Below are 22299 nucleotides of genomic sequence, written 5' to 3'. Positions count from 1 at the left end.
CAGCAGCTCTTCCATAACACAGGCTACACTTTCTCAGAATTAAGAATTGCGTCCAGTAACCACTTCGCTGAAGAATAAAGACAAAGGAGAACAAGAGAGTTCTGCCCCTCCCAAGGGAGAGCCCAGACCTCGGGCTGCATGCACTGCGCCCACCTCCCTGGAGAAGAATAAACTGGAGAAGGGCGTTCTGCGAAACTGGGGCAGCAAAGGTTGAGATGGGAACAAATTGACCAGCTGGCCAGGGACAGCCCCCTCCGTCGCTGCCTTGGCGGCTGCCTCAGCCCTCTCAGCCCATCCTGCCCACCTCTGGTGGCTAAGCTGTCAGGGAAATTGCTTTGCGATCTGGAGCAACAGAGGCTGCCCACAGGCCAATCTGCGGAAAAGATGGGCGCTAAACCCCCAGCTCCCGAGTGACAGGCTCCATACCCCCGCCAACACCCCGACGCCCCCGCACCCTACCGCAACCCCGGGGAAATATGACCCGAAGAAGTGTGACCTGGGAACGAGGGGCAGCAGAGGCCGCCCCCACGTCAGGCCTGCAGAGAGATTGGAGCTTATCCTCCAGCTCTCCAGGGGCAGCCCCTGTCCTCTCCACCTCCTGATCTCACCGCGCCCACCTTCCAGGAGCAATCAGACCAGGTGTGGGGTGTCAGGCGAATCTTGCGCCAGAGAGGACGTCCCCAGGCCAGGTCAGGGGAGAGGAGAAGAAGTGGCCCCATTAGGCGGGGCAGCCGGCCGTCGCAACTGCCTCTGCCCCTTGACCGCATCGGGCCCGTCTCCCAGGAGCAAGCTGACCTGGAGACGGGCATCCGGCTTCTTGGGCAGCAGAGGACGCCCCCAGGATTGGTCACGGGGAAGAGGAGAGCAAATTGACAGGCTCCGCGCTGCAGGTCTTCTACCCCCGCCATCGCCACCCCCGCACCTTAAAGGCACCGCCCAGGGCGCCCCTCCCCCAGCAGGCTGAGTGGGACAGGTGCGTCTGGTGACCTGGGGCAGGAGAGGCCACTCCCACACCAGGCCATCGGGGAGACGGGAGCCAATCCACCAGCTCCCCAAGGCAGCCCCTACCCCCGCAGCAGCCACCACTCTTGCCCATGACCTCACAGTGGCCTCCTCTAGGGAGCAGGCTGACCTGGAGATGGACGTCCGACGAACTTGGGACAACAGGGACCGCCCCCAGGGCAAACCATGGGGGGAAGTGGGAGCAAATGGACAAGTTCCATGGGAAAACCTGCCGCTGCTGCCACCACCCCCAAAGTACCAAGTCCAACTCCCGGGGTCAGGCCGACTAGGATACACGCGTCTCATAACACAGGGCAACAGCGACCGCCCCCAGGACAAGACGCGGGGAAGATGGGAGCAAATGGTCCGCTCCCCCGCTGCAGGCCCCCGACCACCGCCACCCCTGCACCCTGACTACCCTGCCTCCCGCCCCCAGCAGGCAAAGTGGGACAGGGGTGTCCCGGGACCTGGAGCAGCAGAGGCCGCCTTCAGGCCACGCGGTGCAGACATGGAGCTAATCCACAGTCTCCTCCGGGGCAGCCTCCCTATGCCTGCAGCCACCACCTTACCAGCCCCCTGACCGCACCGCACCCATCTCCCAGGAGCAAGCTCACCTGGAGTCGGACCTGAGGCAAATCTCCGGCGGCAGACGTCGCCCCCAAGCCAGGCCGTGGGGGAGAGAAGAAATGGAGCAACTCCCTGGAACACATCCCCTGCCCCTGCCGCCTCCGCCGCCGCCTCCCAGGAGCAAGTTCATCTGGAGACCCGCGTCCCGCCTCTAGGGCAGCAGAAGCCGCCCCTGGCTCCGCCTCTGGGGAGAGCGGAGCGAATTGATCGGCTCCCCCGCGGCAGCCTCCCTCCCCCCGTGGGTCCCGCACCTTAACGGCCCCGCCCCCACTCCGCACTCAGCAAGCTGAGTGGGACAGGAGTGTCCGGCGACCTGGGGAAGAAGAGGCCGCTCCCAGGCCCAGCAGCCGGGACAAGGCAGCTATTCCACCCGTTCACCAGGGGTAGACCCGCTCCGCCCCTCTGCCGCTGCCACTGCCTTCTGACCTAACCGCCCCACCTACCAGGAGCAAGCTTACCTGGAGTGCAACATCTGGCGAATCTCCGGCGGCCAAGCCCCACCCCAGGCCAGGCTGCAGGGAAGAGAAGAAATCGATCGGCTTGCCCGGGCAGCCTCCCAACCGCCACCGCCGCCGCCGCCGCCGCCGCCCAAAAGCATTGCAATAGCCTACCGGGGTCAGGCTGACTGCAAGGATGTGCACTTGCCTTCTTATCCTGGCCAGGTCCCTGAGCACCTCCCTGCATCCCTACACTCCCTGCACCTCTGCACCCCTGCTACTCTCTGCAATTCTGCATCCCTCCACCCCCACATCCCCTGAAATGCCTGCGCCCTCCACAGCCCCTGCACCCCTGTCACCAGTTACACTTTTGCACTGCTTACACTCCTGCACCCCTGCATGTCCCACACACCACCTCTTGGGCCTTTGGCAGAGTCTCTGCTGTTAGACCAATGCACAGTGACTCACTCTTTGCCAGTATATGATGCATCAGTGGACGTCAGGGGTTGCCTGCAGGAAGGTACATGTTCCCGGTCACTAGCCTGGGCCACTAGGGTGATCTCTGTGAGGTCACCCAGGACGGGTTCAGAGATGCTGTTCTCTGGGAAGAGAGGAGTTGAAACCGGTCTTGAGGGCAGAGCTGTGCTCACCAGGCCGTCCACGCTTCATGTTTTACACAGGGCTTCGGAGAAGTGAAATGGATCCGGCCAAGTAATACCGGCCTGCTGTGAGCCCACCTCAGTCCTGGGCTCTGAGTCAGACCGACTGGCTCCCTCAATCAGGGCCCAGTTTGGGCACCTGAATGGTCCCTTTGAGGCATCCCAACAGTTCTCAGGATGAAGTCTGGCTGCTTCCACCCCATGGCCCTCCCTCCTACTGTGCTGGCCTCAGGAAGGTTCCTTATATGGGGAAGAAGGCAGCCCACACCCTACCCCACCCCTCACCTTTCTCTAACCCAGGCTGGTGCTCTCTCTGCCCCTCAGAGTCTGGGAAGCCATCCCTCTTCAGTTATGTCCCTTCTGAGATGGACTTGCTTCCACTCAATTCTAGGCGAGGATGCACCATGGAATGCACTGGGTAAGAGAACCAAAATAAATAATTTCTTCTGTGAGGTTGTCTGTTTATCTACTGGGGCTGGGCTGTGTGTAGTTTGCTACAGCTATTGGTGTGAGAGGCTAAAACAGCCTGTGTGTCCTTGTTTTCATCTCCCCGCTGTCTTTGGGTTTTCCCTAGACACTCCTGAGACATTTACTTCTGTTAGTATTATTCCTGTTATTACACACGGGCCCTACTGACATGGAGGTAAGGTGTTGGGGGAGCGGGACAGAGCAGGGCATCTGCAGTCCTGTGATTAGTTCTCATTGAGCCTGTGCCCTGAGCTGTGACCTCCACAAGTGTGTCTCTTTCCCCCCACCCCAATTTGGGTGACACAGAAGGGATTTCCCTTCTCCCAGGTTGGTTAGGCTCTGGTAAAATAATTTCTCATTAAAAAAACAAACAAAAAACAACTTCCCCCAATGAAACAGAATGTTCTGGGTGTATTTCAATACAGTTATTTTCTCCTCTCCAGGCAGGAAGCATGAGGAGTTATCCTCTGACCTTCATTCTGAGAACAGGACACGGTCCTGGATGTAAAATACATGAAAAAGAGCATGGGGCCCCTCTGACTGGCCCCCTGGAGTTGTCACACTCTGATTTCCCCACACTGAGCCTCCTGCTGGCCTCAGGGACCTGTTAAATCTGCCTGCCCCCGGGGTTCTTACAAAAGCAGGTTCTGCCTTGGGAGCTGTGACTCTCCAAGCCTGCCCGCTGTTCCCTTTGCAACCTCTCTGGGTTGGAAGCAGCTTTCCCCCTCAGTCTTCTGGGATCTAAGAAGAGCAGTGGGTTTGCAGCTCCCTCAGATTTGGTGTTATTTTCAGGACAGGAGGAAGAACTTCTGAGCTCCACACGAGCTGGACCAGAGGCTGGAATCCTCCCTTCCTCTGCCACCGTGCAATCAGTGGCTGTGGTTCTAGCCGAGTTTCTGAAGATGTGGACTTAAACACACATATCCCAGCCCTCACAGGAGCACACAGTCCCATAAATCCCCCTAGTTTCCACTGGTAACTATGGAGCCGATGGGGACACGGGTTTCGGGACCACAGAGGCCTGACTGCACGACTTGCTCCGTGGCCTATTTACGTGGTTGCTCCGGGCCTTGTCTGAAGTGGCTTGTTTACCACACCTGGTACGTGGGAAACACAAAATAAGTACTAGAACCTTCACTTTTTCTCCCTCCAGGGCCTTCAAACGTAGAAAGTAATAAGTGAACTCAGACAGCCTAGTCACCACAATGAGGTCCGTCCAGCCTGGCTCTCCTGAGTGATGGGCACTGACTTGCACCTTAACTCGGAACAGTAGGGGAACTGCCTTCCTCTAACTGGGCCTCTCCCCACACCAGGCACGCCCGCAGCTCAGACGGGGCCAGCTCCCCAACTGAGGTGTGTGCTGGTGGCTTCAGTGTGACCTGGCCCTGCCGGGACATGAACCTGCAGTGAGTGAGGTGGAGGGTCGGGTGGAGGGGGGTCCCTTCTGGGGTGGCAGGGGGCCCGGTAGCACCCCTCCCAGCCTGGTGCCTGGGGCTCCCTAACACCTCCTACAGCTCCTGGGTTGGCTCCGGTCCTGGCCACTCCACACACCCTCCCAGTATCTTTTCATTATGTCCCTTTTCTGCTTTTATCAGCGAGAAGTGGCTTCTGTTGCTTGTTCAGTGAAACAGTACATCGGGAAACCAGACTACTTCTAACATCAGTAAAATACCAACCTCGGTCAGCTCGCCGGGCAGACCGTGCAGCACAAAGGCCTGAACAGGGCTGTGCGAACGGCTTACGTGAAGGGTCCTCAGCATCTGTCTTCAGAGATACAGAAGCTGATGGTTCAGGTAAAACCTCAGGGTGGGATTGAGGAATCCAAAGCTGGTTGGTTTCAAAGGCTAACTGGTCAGACCAGACCCCTGAGCTGTGGTCAGAAGCCTGGCTCAACGTCACGCAGACTCAGCGCCCTAAGTGCCGGGTGGGGCCGGTGCTGTTCCCTTTGCAGGCTCTCGTTGGGGATTCACTGTAGCCCCTTAAATACAGCAGAAATTCCAGCCCCATTAGCCCCCACCCTGAGTGTTCCATGACACAAATCCCGGGAGTGTTTAATTTTCATCTTTGTTTAGGAGGATGAAGGTGGTTCAAGAGAAGACATAAATTCACACTTAGTGACACAAGGTCACAGCCAGTACTTCCTCCACGGAGAGCTCTGTGCTCCCACAGTGGTGGCTGGGGGCTGGGCAGAGACCCTCTGCTGGTCCCAGAGGGACTCGCTCATCTGGCCACAACTCATGGGTTGGACAGAAGATCCAGAGGGTGACAGAGCATCTTTCCTGGGAATTTGGAACTGACACATAGAAATCAAGTTCACTCATCTGGAGTTTGGCGGAGGGGAGGGGCGGTGGTTGGAAATCAAATGAAACCAGAGCATGAGAGAAACTTAGAAGTGAAAGAGCGAGAGACAGAGAGACTGAGCTTGTGAGAGCAAATAGTCAGAAAGAAGGCAAACAATCAGGGGACAGAAGAATTCCAGCTCCTGACTGTGTAGTCTGTCCCAGCCCATCAATGACCCCGCGAGATGTTTAATAACATTCCAGTTTTGCAGATTAGGAAACAGGCTGAAAGAGGTGGGGGCTGGGTTTGGGTGCACAGTTAATTCAATTGCCACTGGACCCCACACTTCCCATTGCCTGAAGGCACCCTAATCCTCACTGGGACCCCTGTGGTCCCCTGACAGCCCAGCACCCTGATCAAAGGGACCCTGCGGGAGTGGGAACCCCTCTTGAGTGTGGAGAGTTCCCTGCCCCGAGATGCCATGCATCAGCAAGCTCCCGCTCACCCCAGGTTAACATCAGCCCAGCTGTACAGTCTCCCAACCCGCTTCCCTCCCTGCCAGGCACCCCCATCCTTACCACCGAGTGTACTGCAGGAATTCAGGCACAGGGATGCCCAAATCAACACGAGCCCATCGGCAATAGAAAAAGCAGACTCCCAGGCCCACCTGGGTTGCGAGGGGACAGAAGGTGTCCTCAACTTTCATGTGTCTAAGACAATCTTCTTCAGCTGGAGGTTCTAGAGAAAAATAAAAGGTCCAAAACATAGTTCGGTGAGGAATTCCTCCAAGGACCTGACTCCAGTGTCTACAACCATGTGTACCTACCCCCGGAATTGGGGTGAAGGTGGATTATTGATCAGCACAACCCCTGGTGGCCCAGCTCCTTGGCTTGGCTGCCCAGAGGGGGCTGGGGGAATGGGTAAGGCCAGGGCACTCAGGAAAAGCACAGAGGACCTGACCTCTCCCTTCTGCACTCGTAAACCCTTCCCCAAATCTCAAGGCATTGGACAGAGATCCGCCACAATAATGAGATGCTCCCATCTCTTCACTCACTCCTGTCGGTTCACTTACATGCTGAGCATCCACTGGGTCCCAGGACAAGACACATAGGATGGCTGATGGGACAGGCTTGGTCCTTCCCCCTGGAACCTGTTCAATCTGATCAAAGAATGATCACTTATAAAGAGTTTCTCAAAATTATACAGAGACCAAAGACCAACTGCAGAGTGAACCAAATTTAAAAATATATATGAAGATCCCCCAGTCTCCCCGCCTAAGGTTAACAGCATAAAGCAAAAAGTTCTTGCCTTTAATCAGCAGGGAAGTTGTCACCCCCTCTCAGGTGGAAAGGAGAGTTATTCTTTGAGCACGTCACAGAAGTGCTCCATCGGATTGGACCAGGGCATCTACATTCATTCAGCAAATGTGTATAAGCTCCTACTACATACGGGAATCTCCTAACTAGACCGTTCCCAAGGCTCTCGGGCTTTATCAGTCAACAAAATAGACATGACTCCCCATCACTGGGGGCTCAGAATTTTAGCAGAGGAAACAGGCAGCATGTTGGGGTAGCAAGAGTTTGGAAAAATTTTTTAAAAAGAGTGATATGAGCAAACTCGGGTGATGGCGGTGGGGTGGGAGGCAGGCAGGAGAGAATAAGGCAATCCTGGCAGATCTCACGGAGTAATGAACTTGAAGCAGAATAGATCCGGAGGAAGAAGGAAGAGCCGGAGCCAGAGGCCCCCAGAGTGAGGGGGAGAGTGTGGGCAGAGAGGCAGAGCACGCCGGGTCCTGAGGCCTTTGTGACGACTTTGGCTCCTAATGACATGGTGACCCGTTTAGTGAGTTTTGAGGGGAGGGGTGATGTAGTCCAACTTATGCTTTTGTGTTTGTGTTTTTTGGGGGGAAGTAATTTATTTATTTTAATGAATGTGCTGGTGATTGAACCCAGGATCTCAAGCATGCTAAGCATGCGCCCTACCACTGAGCAACACCCACCACCCCCAATGTATGTTTTTACAGGCTCCCTCTGACTCTGTGTGGATGAGAGATTGTAGGAAAGCAAAGATGGAAACAGAAGGCTATTGGTATCCAGGAAAGGCTGAAGGTGGCTCTTAGGAGGGCGGGGAGCAGAGAGCAGGTATTTAATTAAGACAGAATATCCAGAATTTTCTAACAAGCTGGATTTGCTGTCTGTGAGTGTAAAAGAAAGAGAGAGAAAGGACATGGTTCCAACATCTGGGCCTGGACAATGGGAGGGATGTCCTCTCCGGATGGGAAAGGGGATGGGAAAAGGTGGGGCTGAGCAGGTGGAAAGGGGCTGGTATCAGCTCAGTTCTTCAATGTCATGGTTAAGGGGTGTGTTACATATTGCCACAGAAGTGCCTAATAGGTAGAGGAATCTGTTTTCTTTTTCTTTTTAACATTTAAAAAATATAATTAAACATATTAATTGTATTATGTGAATGATTTGGGAATTTTGTTTCATGCCAAGTTATATGTTATATATAGCCAAATGGAGCATATATCAAAAAGGGGAGAAATGAGGGCTTTCACATAAACTGACTGTCCGTAACGTAGGTAAAATTTCAATAAAACCAGTCTTCAGGGCAAAAACCTCATCTCGGTGTTACATAAAAATAAATGAAAAACGACTATGTTGATGTACCATTATTTCATGTTACATAATAGCCCCAAACTAACAGTGTTTAACTATGAGGCTTGTAGAAATACTATTCGCTTTATTCACATAAATACAGAAGTGCAGAAATGTTCTAAGGTAGAATTAGCATCTTAGTGGAAATAATACATATTTGAGCATTTTACATGATATATATGTACTGATTCAAAATTTGGAAAAGTAATTTCATAGTAGAACATATGTATGAATGTGAAAGCAAGATGAATGAAAGGAAAAGAATGTGATGTGAGTCTCAGGGATAAAGGCTCAGATGGAAAGGGGAAATCAGGGAATTTTGGAGAAATCGAGAAATTGATGGCATGCCAATTTCCAAGGCTGGGTTGCTTCCACCAAAGGAATAGCAGAGAGAGAGAGGAGAGGCCCAGGAACCCACCCTGGGGAACACCCACAGTATATGTTTGGAAAAAACAGGAGACATTGGCAAAGGACCAGCCAGCAGGCCAAAAGCAGAAACAGACAGAGAGATGGGCTGGGGGTTGAGTGAAGCAGGAACACGGGGTAGGAGGGATGGAAGAGCTGGGTCAAATGCTGCCGAGGGGCCAAGCATGATGAGGAGTCAAAATTGACCACTATATTTAGCAACATGGGGTCACTGATGGCCTTGACAGGGCAGTTTCCATAGAGCGAGGGATCAGGCGAAAAGCCAGAATGGGTGTAAAAGGGGATGGCTCAAGAGAAGATGCAGACAGTGAGTTTAAACAACTCCTTAAAGATTTGCTGCAAAGACACAGGGTGGCAATTGGTGGGGGTGAATTAGGGTCAAGGAGTGCTGTTGGTTTAAGAGGATGGACGTTTATATACTGATGGTGCCAACTAGCAGGAGAACAAAATAGATGAGGCAGTGAAAGAGAGGATGGTTTTGGGAGTGACAACCCAGAGAAGATGGGAGGGATGGGGCCTCGGGGACTTTTGGAGGAACTGGCTTTCGATGCCACTTTTAATAAGCGGTGGGGCACCGAGAGTGAGGTCACAGACATCAGAAGGCGAGCGGATGTGCTGGGAGTTGCTTGTGAAATTTCTCTTCTGTTGGCTTGTTTGCTTGTTCAAAGTAGAAAACTAACCTTACCAGCTGAGGAACAAGGAGGAAGAAAGAGTTACTGGAGCCATGAGCAGAAGATAAGAAAGAGCCTTCCAGGGAGAATGGGACAGTAAAAAGGGCAGGGGGAGGCGGGGGAGTGCGCTCCCAGAAAGTTACATTTTCTCTTTGACGTCCCCAAATGTGTGACGTGTTATTACCCTTCCTGCTGTCTACAAAATAAAAATTAATTATGGTTCAGAGGAAATGCTATTTCATTCTAAGAGGCTGCCTGTTTCTCAGGAATGGTCATCTTAAACTGCAAATATTACAAACAATGTTGAAAAGATGAACCTGTGTACCTAAAATCCCCTATTTTCTATTAATCTGTTTACTACTTAGTTCCCCTATCAATAACACATAACAAATACTGCCATGATGGAGGTACACCGATGCTTAAAAGGAAATGAGATCTGTATCCTTTTGCTAAATTCCATGGCTTCCTTAATATGCAGTTCCACTTGGAATTTAGGAATGTCTGGTATAAGAAGTGAGAAACAGTTTGAGAAAATCCCGGCTCAGAATTATACATCACAACCACATCTCACAAGTATATACAGCCGTAAAAAAGTTTAAAAGCAAAACTCCGTAACTACTCTTAAAGACCTTTGCAAACCTGGGCCTGCCAAGATGTTTCCAAACTGGAAAGGAACTCCAATCTCTTGCCTGGTACCGGACCAGAGGCTGGCCAGCCTTTTCTGTAAAAGCAAGAGAGTAAATATTTTCAGTTTTGCAGATCATTTTGTTGTAACCATGCAGGTAGGCAATAAGAAAGCTAAGAGCACTGGGAGATAGGAAACAAACGGGCATGCCCACACTCTCCCTTCCACTCAGGGCAGCTTCTCTGTGGTGGGGAGCTTTGCCACAATCACTTGCTTCTTTTTTCCATTGGTTTCTTTGTTTCCACCTTACTGCTCGAGCTCAGAACTTCAGGTGGGCCTGGTCCTTCAGCATCCATGCAGAGAAGGCTGAGCGGGGTTGGGAACCCCACCTGATGGAGAAGAGAGATTACTGGGAGGGACATTGTGGAGGCCACCATGACACGAGACAATCACACCTTCCGGGGTGAAAGGGAACGAAGACAAGGGAAGGACACAGTAGTGGGACCCCTAGGTCGCCTGCCAGGCTTGTTCTCCCTCCACGGCAACCATGGGGGCCTGGGGGGTGTTGGGCTTCAGCTACGGTGATTAGGATGAAGGGACTCAATATAAAGGACCCTCCAACTCCTCACTAGGTTCCAAACGCAGCCCCTCTAAGTCCACCCTCTGAGTTTCTGGAACTCTGCTGGAAGAATACATGAGCAGGCCAGAACCAGAGCCCAAGCCAAACATGACAGGGGTCTCGTGGGGCTGTAACCCCATGCTCAGTGGTCGGGGACTCCTTGCAAATCTGCAGAAATCCCTGTTCCACCTCATTCCTGGGAGAAACCCCAGATCTCCTCCTGCTCTGTCTGTTCTTCTCTTGAGGCTATTGTCCTGGAGGGATGCTGAGTCATTGAACCTGGTCCTCCAAACGTACATAAGCAGCCTGTTCAATAAAACAAATTATGCACTTTTTCACATTTGCCAGTTTTTTGATTCCAGAAAGGCTGTGGGACTCATTCTCACAGTCTCCTGTGCCCCCACCACATGGTGGCCCTCTGCTCATGTAAACACGATTTCCCACAACTGCACCCTGCCTCCCAGCTTGTCAGAGGGGAGTGTCCCACAAAGACACAGGTGTTTGTGAGGATCCTGTCCCCCAGCAGAAAACCTGCTCCTGGAGCCACGGTCAGGGATCTGGCCTCCTAAGCCGCTCAGCTCTAATTCAAAGCCTAAAGTGGGGGCCCCGAACATTGCTGAATGACTTTCTGAATCACCTGGACTGGAGGGGACTGATTTTCTTTCCAGGAATGGAGGTAGCGCAGCCTCCATTTTCAGGGCTGACCTTGACGATGGATCTAGTTCCCCCGACTGCAACACAGGAAGGAGTGGCCCTTCCATCCCACAGGTTGGAGACCCAACCCAAGGGAGTACTGAAGCAGTGCATTGCTGCCAGGTCCAGCATCCCTGCAGAGTGGCCTCTGCCCTTGAATGACCCCCTTCCCAGGGCCTTTCTTGCCCGGACACCACCACACCCCAGGCTGTGCCAGAGCTCTGGGGCTCTGCGTGTCCAGGGCACACAGGTGGCACCTGAGCCAGGTGTCCCCTGGGCCTCAAGGGAGAGAGGTCTGCTTCTGCATCAGGGGAAGGTGACCCCACAAGGCTGGCAGGACACTCTCAATATGGACCTCCAGGAGCCCTGGGAGCAGTTTCCCTGCAGGTGTTAAGAGCCATCATCAGGAGGGCAGGCCCCTCTTTGTGCAGACCATCCAGCAGTGCTGGGCCCACGTGCTGACCTCAGAAATCTACATGCCCCCACGATTCCCCAGGCAACCTCACAACTTCGTCACTTGGTGACCTGGGTACCACGAGCTCCTTGGCCATCCCATGAGGGTGGTCCTTGCAGGCATGGTCTCCAGGTTCTCCTGTTGAGAAATCCCCCTGGGTTTCTGTGGTCACAGAGCAGACACCAGAAGATTCTAGTCCTGCAGTGACCCCCACAGCAGTCAGCTCCCCTGTGCATGTCCAGGGACAAATGACAGCAATTTATTGCCAGGAACCGTGATTCCATACTAAGTTCAGGATCCTGGTAACTCACTCTGCACCCCAAAAAGCTTCCATGAGAAATGTGTGTATTGGGATGTCTGTGCCCCTAGAAGAGCTGTTCCTGAGGGTTCCTGGGACCCTCCAGCCCCTCTCAAGGTTCTCAGATCCTGGGTCTAAATTTCTATCTGCCTCTTTTGGTGTACGGCCACCTGTGTCTCGTGGTCACGGGTCACTTTATTGCATGACTTGGCATGTTCTTAGTGCTCGTCCTCCACCCCTGCACTAGACTCCCAAGATGTTCCCACTGACCCTTGGCTCCCTGGGTGGCTCAGGGGGCCCTAAGTCTGCACCCTTCACTCTCCTCCTCTACCCCCACCTCTGGGGCCACCCCTAGGTGGACTTGGAGGTGTTTGTAAATGAGTCTTACACAAGGACATGTCTGGACAAAGCAGGACCCCACCCCCGGAAAACTCACCTGCTCCCTTCTCAGAAGAGGACCCCACAGCCCCACATTGCCTCCCAGGGGTCTGCTCAGGACACAGTCCCCCAGTTCTGGGCAAGGTGTCTCCCTGGAATCCTTGCTTCCAGGAAGAGTCTCTCTGTCCTTCTTCAGAGTTTAGAGGTGTTCCCATGTCCCTGACCACCAAGATGCCCAGCACAGTCCCTTCAGTGACCTGGAGAGACAAGGAACTTATGTGGCCACAGGTCTCACAGGACACACCTGCTGGGACCCCAGGCTAAAGGGCTGTCCTTCTGCCTTCTCAGGTGTGGCTCCCGTGGTATCTTTTTGCAGGGGGCCCAAACGGGGAGTGTGGCCCAAAGCAGTTCATGGGGCTCTCTGGGCAGGGAAGACTTGGGCCAGGTGGCCTTGCCTGGTTTCCCTGCTGGGCCACTCTGAAAACCCCCGCTCCTCTGGCTGTGGCTGGAGGCCCCTCAAACCTCAGGGCGGGGCTCTTTCTCTCAGCCTCCACTGACTCCAAAGCCACGCTGGTGCTGGCGAGGGGAAAGAGCTTTCTTGCCTTCTTTTGGCCAAGTTGCCACAGGTGGATGCTGCGGGGAGCTGGAGAGAGAGGTAGCACTTGCTCAGATGTGAGTGGTTAAGCAATTTGACACCCTGTCAACTAGCCTTAAACATTGGAATGAGGTCTTTCCCGGTAAAGCTGGAAGTTACTTTCAGTAACTTGTCTAAAGATTTCTTTTTTTTTTCCACTTAAAGACTCATAAAACCTCTCCCAGGTCATTCCTGGTATGGACCATTATCCAGGGATCAATCAGGAAATGCAGGAGGAGAGGGGTGGGGGTGGGGGAGAGGGGAGGCTAGATCAGAGCCCACGGAGAGGAGATGCCCCTCCCAGGAGCCTCACACTGGGCAGTGGCTTCTGGCATCCAGCTCTCCTGTTCTCAGGCCCATTCCATCTGCGGGGTTTTCCAAAAACATAATGGTGGAAGGGCCATGGAGGACACCTAGAACTTCCAGAATAGACAGGGGGAGCAGAGTTACCATGCTGGCCCTGGGTTTGGAGACAGACCTGCAGTGGAGACCACAGGCTTCTGAGAAGCCAGTTTCGAAATAAAGGCAGTATGCACTGGAATACCCGGCTCGAGAGAGTGCTTCATCATAGACATGTAATTTACATAGTTCTCACCACTAAATTCTGTGTTCCCAACACGCTACATGAATGACGGCTTCAACACACATTCATTTCTGAGATGTGAAAAAGTGTAGAGCCGCTCTTTCATCCTGCATAATGGGCATGGCTACACTTAAGAACACTTACCAAGATTTCTCAGCAAGAGCCAATTTCGAAATAAAGGCAGTTTGTGCAGGAAAACCCTGTTGGAGTGAGGGCTTCCCCATACACATGTAAGTTATAGAGTTCCCCTCACCATGAAATGCTGTTCCCAACATGCTACATGCATGAAGGCTTCGACACACATTCAGTTCTAAGCTGTTAGCATGTGGAGAGCCGCTCTTTCATTCAGCACAAAAGGCATGGTTACACCCAGGAAGATTTACCCAGATTTCTCAGCTGCTTCCTTCAGCCAGATTCAAAATAAAGGCAGTTTGTGCTGGGAAAGCCTGTTGGAGCGTGTTCAGAGCTGTTTCGGGCTCTGTCCCAGCTGGAGGGTGCAAAGCCCAACCTCCAGAAAGAGGGACCAGGACCCCACCCGCCAGGTGGTGTTGCCTTTGTAGGGGAACAGTGATCTTTGGGTAAGATATATTGCGGCTCTCTCTAAAAACTGCTTTGACTTAAGTTTGCATCCTAGTCACCAGTTCCAGGACAACAGAAAAGGCATACCCTACATCCCTTTGCACTCAACTCTTCCCAAAAGAGCAAATATTTGTCCATGAAAATACCAGCTGCTCTTCTAAGGCCCACTAAATACCCAGCAGTGTGGGCGGTGCACTCTTGATCAGGGACAGGAGGAGAGGGAACAGCGGTCCTCCTGCAGGCTTGGCCTGGTGTGGCAGCTGCGCTGTGGGTGCGTGGTGGGGAGGGAATGCAGGGAATCCTGTTTGAGGGGCCTCTGTGCACGCCTGCATTATAGTCTGAGGCTTCATACAAAGGCTCCAGGCATCCTAACTGGTTAGATACAGCCCCCACCCTTGGGCTGGAACCACCAGGAGATAAGTACCTGTAACAGGGACGGTGCCTGGTGTGGGGAGAGGTCATGGGACACTCCGGGGGCAGGGGCGGTGGTGCTGGGGAAGGCAGGGGATGCAGTGAAGGGTGGAGGGAGCAGGGTCCTTTGCTTGGGGGTGCGAGTTCTTTGGGAGACCACAGGGAATGGCACACATCATCCCCACCCTATACCCCAAATTCCTAGCCCCGCCAACACAGGGGCTGCTCTGCACCCTCTCAACGTGGCTCTCCTGTAAGACCGCACCCAACCAGGCATCTGGCACCCTGCCCTACCTCCCCTCTTGGGACAGATCCCGTCTTCTTGGAAACTGCCTAGCAGCGCGTATTCAAGGCCGGCAGCCGGCCTGGCGGATCTGCACTTCAGGTGCCCTACCTGGCCAGACGTGCCTGCCTGGGCTCAGTCCTCTATCTTGCCCACAGGTAGCCTGGGTCCACTTCCGGTGCAAGCGGAGGCCGCGGAGCCCAGGCTGAGCCCCGCACACAGACAGGTGAGGGTGCCCCCGCCCCGCTGCCCCGCCGCCGCGCCCACTGTTGGCAGCATTGCCCCAGCCTCCGGCCGGTGCCACCTGCAGCTGAGGACCTCCGCGCAGCCCCGCCCGCCCCGGCCCCGCCCAGCTGCCCCATAAGCCTCCCCCCACCCCCGTCCTGGCCGCGCCCTTGCTCCCATTGGCTCCGAAAGTTCTGCTCTCGCACGTCTAACCTCGGGAGGACGCAGACGCAAGCGCTAGGGGAGGGCCCCGCGGCGTTGCCATGGATAAAGACGCCGCGCTCCTCGCGGGCTGGCGTGCGCTTCTGGGGCAGGCAGCGGGCTCCGGAAGTGTGCAGCTGCCCGGGGCCATGGCGGTGTTTGCTGCTGGGGATGGCGGCTTGCTTGGCCGGGCCACTAGTTCTGGCCGCGTCAGTCGGCGGCCGACATCCTTTCTGGGGCGGCGTCTCACAGACGGTAAACGTACGGCAGCGCCGTTGGCGGGGCCAGTGGACATGGACCGGGGTGGGATCCGGGTTGGTGTGGCGGCCGGGGAGGGCTGAGGTCATGATGGCAGCCCTTCTTGGTGAAACAATAAAATGAATAGCCATTTTCACAAGACCTCTGAGTAAATCTACTAGGGAACTTCATCCTGGACTGAGGAAGAGGACTGGGGAGGAGGGGGCATTCAGGGGCACAGAGAACCACGGGCCACCTGTCCCACGATGGACTTTAGACTCACCCTCACCCTTCAGGAACTACTAAATACACACAGACAGAGTGCTATGGACAAGATTTTTTTTTTTAAACAAATCCCTGAATCCCTAGCAGGTCTTGTTTCTACCCATACACAAATGGCTTATGTGCATAATGTTTCACAAAAGCCTTAAAATATTATCACCCCAACTTGACACATCAAGAAACTGAGGCAGAGAAGTTTATCACATTCTACAAGATTAGAGAGAGGCCACGTCAGACACCGTATTTAAATCCAAGCCCCTGCTCCAGTGCTCACACTAGAAAGTGTGACATACTGCCCCTTTCCTGCCCTCTCCCTGCAATCAATCTCTGAAGAGTCTTTTCTGTGTCACCTGGAATCACAATCACATTCATTTTCCACAAAGAGCTATGTCACTCCTTGGAGGACTTTTCAAAATCTAAAGGGTTGGTTTGAGAGGAGAGATTTGCATTTTCTGTTTCTCAAAGGAAACATGGCTTTAAAAGAAACTGAAAAGTAGTTATCTAGTCTAAGCCCTCATTGTGCAGAGAAAAAACCGGAGGCTCAGAAGAGATGAGGAAAGGGCCTTATTAACAAATATTGCCTCAGTGCAGCACCAAGCCAGACCTGGCACTTCTAGGGGAGGATCTGGAAGGCCCAGGAGAATGAGTGTTAGAAAACAGAAAGAGAAGAAGCATACAAGGCCCCGTCTCTTCACCACCATAACATGAATTTCCACCAAATTACCCAGAATGGGTGCAGCCAATATTAAGTTTGTCAAAAGAGGTTATAGAATTCTCAACCATAGTGGAAATTCCAACATTTACTGTGCTTTTTTCCCAGTTCAAGCATCAATTCAGTGGGCACTCTGTACCAGGGACTACACGAGGCCTGGGGTTCTCCCAAATACAGATCTCTATTACCACGTGTGCAAACCACATTAAGGCCACCAGAAGAAAAGCGCCCACAGATAAGATGGAATTACTGAAACTGAAAGCAGCAAAAGAGCATATATTACTAGGAAAAACGGTGCTCCTAGTAATGGACACATGGACATAGAATGCAAACTGTGTTTAGCAGGCAGGAAAGGGGGGATTAACAGATACAAATTAGTAAATATAAAATAAATGACAAGGGCCTGCTATATAACACAGGGAACTATATTCAATTTCTTGTAGTGATTTATACTAAAAACAATCTAAAACATATATATATACATATGCATATGTTTATAACTGAATCTCTGCTGCACACTTGAAAATAACATTGTAAATTGACTACACTTAAATAAAAAATAATTTTAAAAAATAAGTAAAAATAAATGCAACGCCATTAAGAAAAAATAAAAGAACTCTCTAATCCCCTTAACTGTAGGTGGTCGAGAAATCTAGCTGCAAACACCAAGTCCACTGGATCACTCCAGCACTGGCTGTCACTCTTTCTGACCATCAGAGAGTCACTTGCTTCACTGAGGTTACTTTTCTCTTCTGTGAAAGGCTACAGTTGCAACTAACGATGTATAGAATCTCATCATTCACAAGCCCAAAAAGTAGTGAGAACTTCACATGGGCCAGGCTCTGGTCAGATGAAAAGATAGGGTCCCAGATATATTCATGGGTAGAAGAAGTTTATGCCATAAAGTTATAAATTCTTCCTGTTTTGATAGACAGATTCATTTCAATTCTGGTTAGAATTCCTACCAGATTTTTCTTGGAATATAACAAGTTAATTTATGGTCAGGAATAGCCAAGAAATTTCTTTAGAACCACCACTTGGGAGGGGTGGATAGGTCATTCATTTCCACTGCTCTTTCTGAAGTGATGAAAACGTTCTGGAATAATAATGGATGCACCACTGTGAATATGCAAAAAGCTGCTGAATTGTACCATTTAAATGGATGGAATTCATGGTTTGTGAACTATATCACAATAAAACTGTCCTATGAAAATTATTTCTTGACAATTATTTTTCAGTTTATACACTAGTCTGTCCCACAATTTAAGAAAAACAAAAAACCTAAACAAGCCAAACTCTGCCAGGAGCACTTTAGGACTGCAATATCCCTGGGTCTCCAAGGCCTCTGGTGGTGCTGTTCCTGTTAACGCACAATAGCTGGGCTGGGCTAGTTAGGGACTGTAACTATCTTTTGAAAATCGAGGATCACTCCTTTCACCCTGGGAGAGGGAAGGAAGGAGGATGTCACAGCCTCATGCCTTCAGCACATTTTTAACAGAACCAAGCCCTGCTTTCACCACTGCAATCCCTCTCACTATAAAAACACGTGACATCAACAAGCACCGCCATCATAACACCTGAAAGTGTTCAAGGTACTTACCTGAGGCAGAAACATGGAGGGGGGAGACAGAACCTCGCTTAGCAGTGACGCTCCCTTTTCCCGACTCCACCAGGAGAAGCTGGGCGTTAGAGCCGGAGGCTTTCAGCCCAGGTAGCAGCGCCCACGCCACAGAGCTGGTCCTCAGGGAGCGGGAAAGGGAGAGCAGGGCAGCCCCGGGGTCGCGGGGCAGGGAAAGCGGGGAGGGGGACGCGGGCTGCAGCCTCGCTCGGAGGACAGCCCCAGCCCCAGTCCCAGGCGCCCGCCCCCGTCCGGGTCCGCAGACCCCGCCCGCCCGGGACACAGCCCGCCCAGGGGCGGGGACGGGCCGCCGGACGAGAAGAGGAAGCCCGGGAGGAGAGGACTAGCGGGAGGGAGAGGGGAAGGGGACGCCAGCCGCGGACTGAGGGGATCCCGGCTGGGTGAGAGATGGCAGGTGCACACCAGGCCCTGGACACTGTGGCCGGGACGCCGGGGCAGGTGGCGCTGGCAGAGGGGTCTGGCCTGAGCAATTCATCTGAACACGGGCTGACTAGCGCCCTTGGGGTCTGTGACAGGCGGACCGCCCTCCCGCAGCCGCCTGACCCCTTTCCCAGGAGCCCCCCACCTTGCACTTCCACAGTCAGAGGCCCCGACCCCAGGCAGGAACCAAAGGCCTACCGGGCGACGTAGTTGAGAAGCCTTTGGGCCCGATCCCCGGCTCGGATATGGAGCTCCCAACCAGCGGACCACTTGGCACTGACTGCGCATGCGCAGGAGGGCCAGCGATCCTCTCTGGGTTCTGTGAGAGAAGGTGGGACAGCGAGGGAGGGAGAAGATGGGAGCGGGTGGAGAGGACGGGAAAATTGGAGGGATACAGATGGACAGGATGAGCAGAGAGAAGGAAGGGATCTGGAGAAGGGAGGGTCTTAGAGGAGTTGGAGAAAAAAAGCTTTACCTCTGGGGCACCCCTAGGCGGCAGACCTGCCTCTGTACCCTTCTGCTACCCTTCAAGCCCCGCAGCTCAATTTTACCACCGTGATCCAACCCTCCGTCCGATGCTTCTGCAGAAACCCTAGGGAGATCACACCCGTTGCCCCCACGCGGAGCTGGGTTTTCTGTTGCTCTGAGAACCAAGCACCCGCAGGTGTTGTCGCTCAGAACTACCTTGGGAAGAGCACATATTCCCCTTTTACACGCTGGGAAACAGGCAGGCAGGATCTCTGCCTTAGCTCCACTGTCCCAGGTGTTGGGCTGGCGGGGAGCGGGATGGTACAAGATCAGAGCCCCAGACAGAGCAGACTGCCTGAGTGTTGGTGCATAGTCCCCATCCCTCCTGGGTAAACCATACCCCACCCTAGTGGAAACATCAAGGGCTCACAGTAGTTCCCTGGGTGTGGGAGAGCTGTCCTCATGTGAAGGAAAAGTCCAGCTGGGCTAACAAGCTAAGTCACAAATCTAAGTGTGATAAGTGTCAGTTTACTGATCTAAATTATGCTGGGCTATCTCGTAAATCTGAAGTTTAGTGTCAGTTTATTGGCCTAACAACCTAACTCGTAATTCCAAGCTCAACAAGTGTCAGTAATGTGATCTGTTACAAATTGATAAGCTCCAGTGTACTTATTCCTTGCTTTTTGTTCTTTGAGCCTTATTGGCTAATGCCCCCTTACTTGTAACTAAGCCTTTAAAACCTCATGTGCACGTCTTGGAGGTACTCAAAACTTCGGAGCCGAAGCCCCTCTGAGCCCACCGGCATAATAATTCTGAGTACTCCAACACTCCGATTGGTGCTTTTGTCTTGGCTGGCCTGTTTCCATAACACTCAGCTCCAGTGCCCAGCTTTCTAGGTAGATAGGAGTGTTACCAAGTCGAAATTAATTCTCCTCAGTGCAGGACAGGCCAATAAGTTGGGAGACCAGATGTTGGGGCATGGAATAGCAAGTTTCTGTAGACCTAGATGGCAAACTAATGTCCTGGAAAACCATCTCCCCAAGTCACAATTCAGGCTCCTTTCCTATGTGCTTGGTTAGTGCAAACTTCTTGGTGTAGGAATTCCTTCTTGTTAGAATCCTTTCTTCTTGCAGCTATCTGCGTGGGTCAGATCCCTGTAAACCTCCAACAAAAGAAACGTTATTTTCTATTCTGCAATTTGCTATCTTTTAATGAATGAAAAAGTGTTAAATATCCTTAAAGGTCAGAGCCTTCAGAATAGGGTCTCCTGTTTATTTCAGGCTCTAGGCAACATTGTTTTACAAGCAAGATGAAGCCTAGGTGACAGAGCATAGGGTTAAATTCAAAGGAACAAATCTAATATGGAGTCAGATTTGTTCTGTTATATTACCCGGCCAGATGCCACTTGAGGATTTAAACCCCTTTAAGTTAAAAATAACTAAAATTTTAAAGGAATTTACATACATAGGTGGGAATGTGCAAAGCATATCTGGAAAAGCACCCAAAGGATAGTAAACAGAGGCATCTCCAGAGAGGGCTGAAAGAACAGAGGATGAGGGAAAACTTCTTTCACTTGTGTATTTTTGTTCTCTGAGTTTTTTTTAAACCATTTCCTTGTATTTCTTTTTCAGATAAAACAAATGTGTAATGGAGCAAAGGAGTAATTAGCTTAGCAAATACAGCAGCCATGGAATCATTAGTCATCACTTTTGATTTAAGCCAGAAAGCATTTTTTGACTCTCTCCAATGTGCTCTGTCCTGTTTTAAGACTTCTATTAATATTATTATTATTATTATTATTATTATTATTATTATTATTATTATTATTATTATTACTATTACTACAAGTACTACTACTATGACTATTACTATTATTACTATTATTTTATGAAATAATAACACGGTTTACCTCACCCCTGCCCATGGCTGGTGGAAAACCAACTGAGTTTTTCTTGAGTTGTTTTCCAAGGAGTAGAGATGAGTTTATAAACAGAACACATCTTCAGGGCAAAACAGGCAGTGTGCATTACCAGCAGGCCAGACAGCAATGAAGGGTTTTCAATAGAGGCACCCAGAAGCTGAGAGAGAAAGCCTCCAGGACACTACAAAAAGCTGCCCAAACTGCCATCTCCATGGTACTACTGAAATAGGAAAGAACAAATCTGACTCCATATTTGATCTGTTTCTTTGACTTTAACAAAGCCAAGTTAATATGCTCCGGTCTTTTCATGGGTTATGATGTCACAGAGGAAACGGACAGGTCAACAAGGAACCACTCTGCCGTGATCACGGAGCCGGGGAAAGGGATGGGCTGCAAGATGTATGAAGCAGCCACAACTGTGCCCGTGCTTCTAGGCAGGTATCCAAAATCGCCTCGACAAGGTGTCAAACATTTGTGCCCATGTCCTCATCAACAGACATGTATTAAAGACAAATGGAAACATATAAAAGGCCAATACCCTTGCTGGGTACACCGTCCAAAGAACAAAGTCTCAGTTTGACAACTGGCCATCTCGGTTCCATGGGATTCATTCTTGGAGAACCTTAAAAACCACTCTTCTGTCCTCAAGAATTGCTGCATATTTGTCCTATCTTTGGCTCAGGGATGCAGCACGTTCAAGTGAACTTTAATGTCTGCACAGATTTGACTGTCTTTTTCCAGGTTCACTTGTCCATTCAAAAGAGGCCTGAGCTAAGTCCATCCTCCGTAAGATCTATTCCCTCCAGTGACAGCTCATTGAGCCTGCAATTAAAAGCCAAGTGAACAAGACTGTCCTCAGCTAAAAAGTTCACCGATCTTTCACTGTTTTCTTAATCTCCTCTCCTGGCTAATTGCAACAGACTAACACCTCCCTCCACCAAGATACCCAACTATGTCATTTTTCTCCCCAAAGAGAAAATAAGGTCCATAAAATAGGAGACAACTCCATAGTCACCTCTGAATTCTTAGCATATAGTAATGTCAATAAATACAACTCAGATTATTGTTAGTTTCCTTTAAAACCTTTCTGGTTATTTGAATGAGACCTTGGAAGAGAGGTGTTTGCTGTCCAGTATCTTGATCCACAAGACTCTGGAGGCCTTTTTCGGAATAGCTGTTCACTGATTCATTCAAAATACAACTTATCAATCAAGGAGTAGCTGTGCTTTTCTGCCAGGAGTTTGTGGTCACTCTCATGCCAGAACAGCTTTAAACTATATCCTTACTTTGGATTTGTTATTTTTCCCCTCTTCCAACAAAATTGACTTTTCTTACTTTCTTGTTTTGAGGAATTTTTTTTTCCTATTTCACCCTTTAGTAAAGCAAGATTCTCAGGATGGGCTTGGCCCA

General features: G+C 51.4%; 1 protein-coding gene across 1 annotated transcript in view; it reads right to left on the bottom strand.

Annotated features, from left to right (window-relative positions):
* Positions 1-9899: 9899 nt before the first annotated feature.
* Positions 9900-22299, bottom strand: part of LOC140695110 (uncharacterized) — an 80619-nt gene continuing 68219 nt past the window's right edge. The window contains exons 8-12 of the mRNA XM_072958017.1: positions 12750-12937; positions 12353-12551; positions 11690-11756; positions 10661-10777; positions 9900-10241 (exon numbers count right to left, since the gene is read on the bottom strand). Of these exons, the coding sequence (XP_072814118.1) occupies positions 10172-10241; positions 10661-10777; positions 11690-11756; positions 12353-12551; positions 12750-12937 (641 nt within the window). The 3' untranslated portion in view covers positions 9900-10171. The remainder of the gene's footprint in view (positions 10242-10660; positions 10778-11689; positions 11757-12352; positions 12552-12749; positions 12938-22299) is intronic.

Source organism: Vicugna pacos, unplaced genomic scaffold (genome assembly GCF_048564905.1).
Source record: "Vicugna pacos unplaced genomic scaffold, VicPac4 scaffold_141, whole genome shotgun sequence".
Taxonomy (NCBI): domain Eukaryota; kingdom Metazoa; phylum Chordata; class Mammalia; order Artiodactyla; family Camelidae; genus Vicugna; species Vicugna pacos.
The sequence above is the reverse complement of the archived record's forward strand: the minus strand, read 5'-3'. Positions and strand labels throughout refer to the sequence as shown.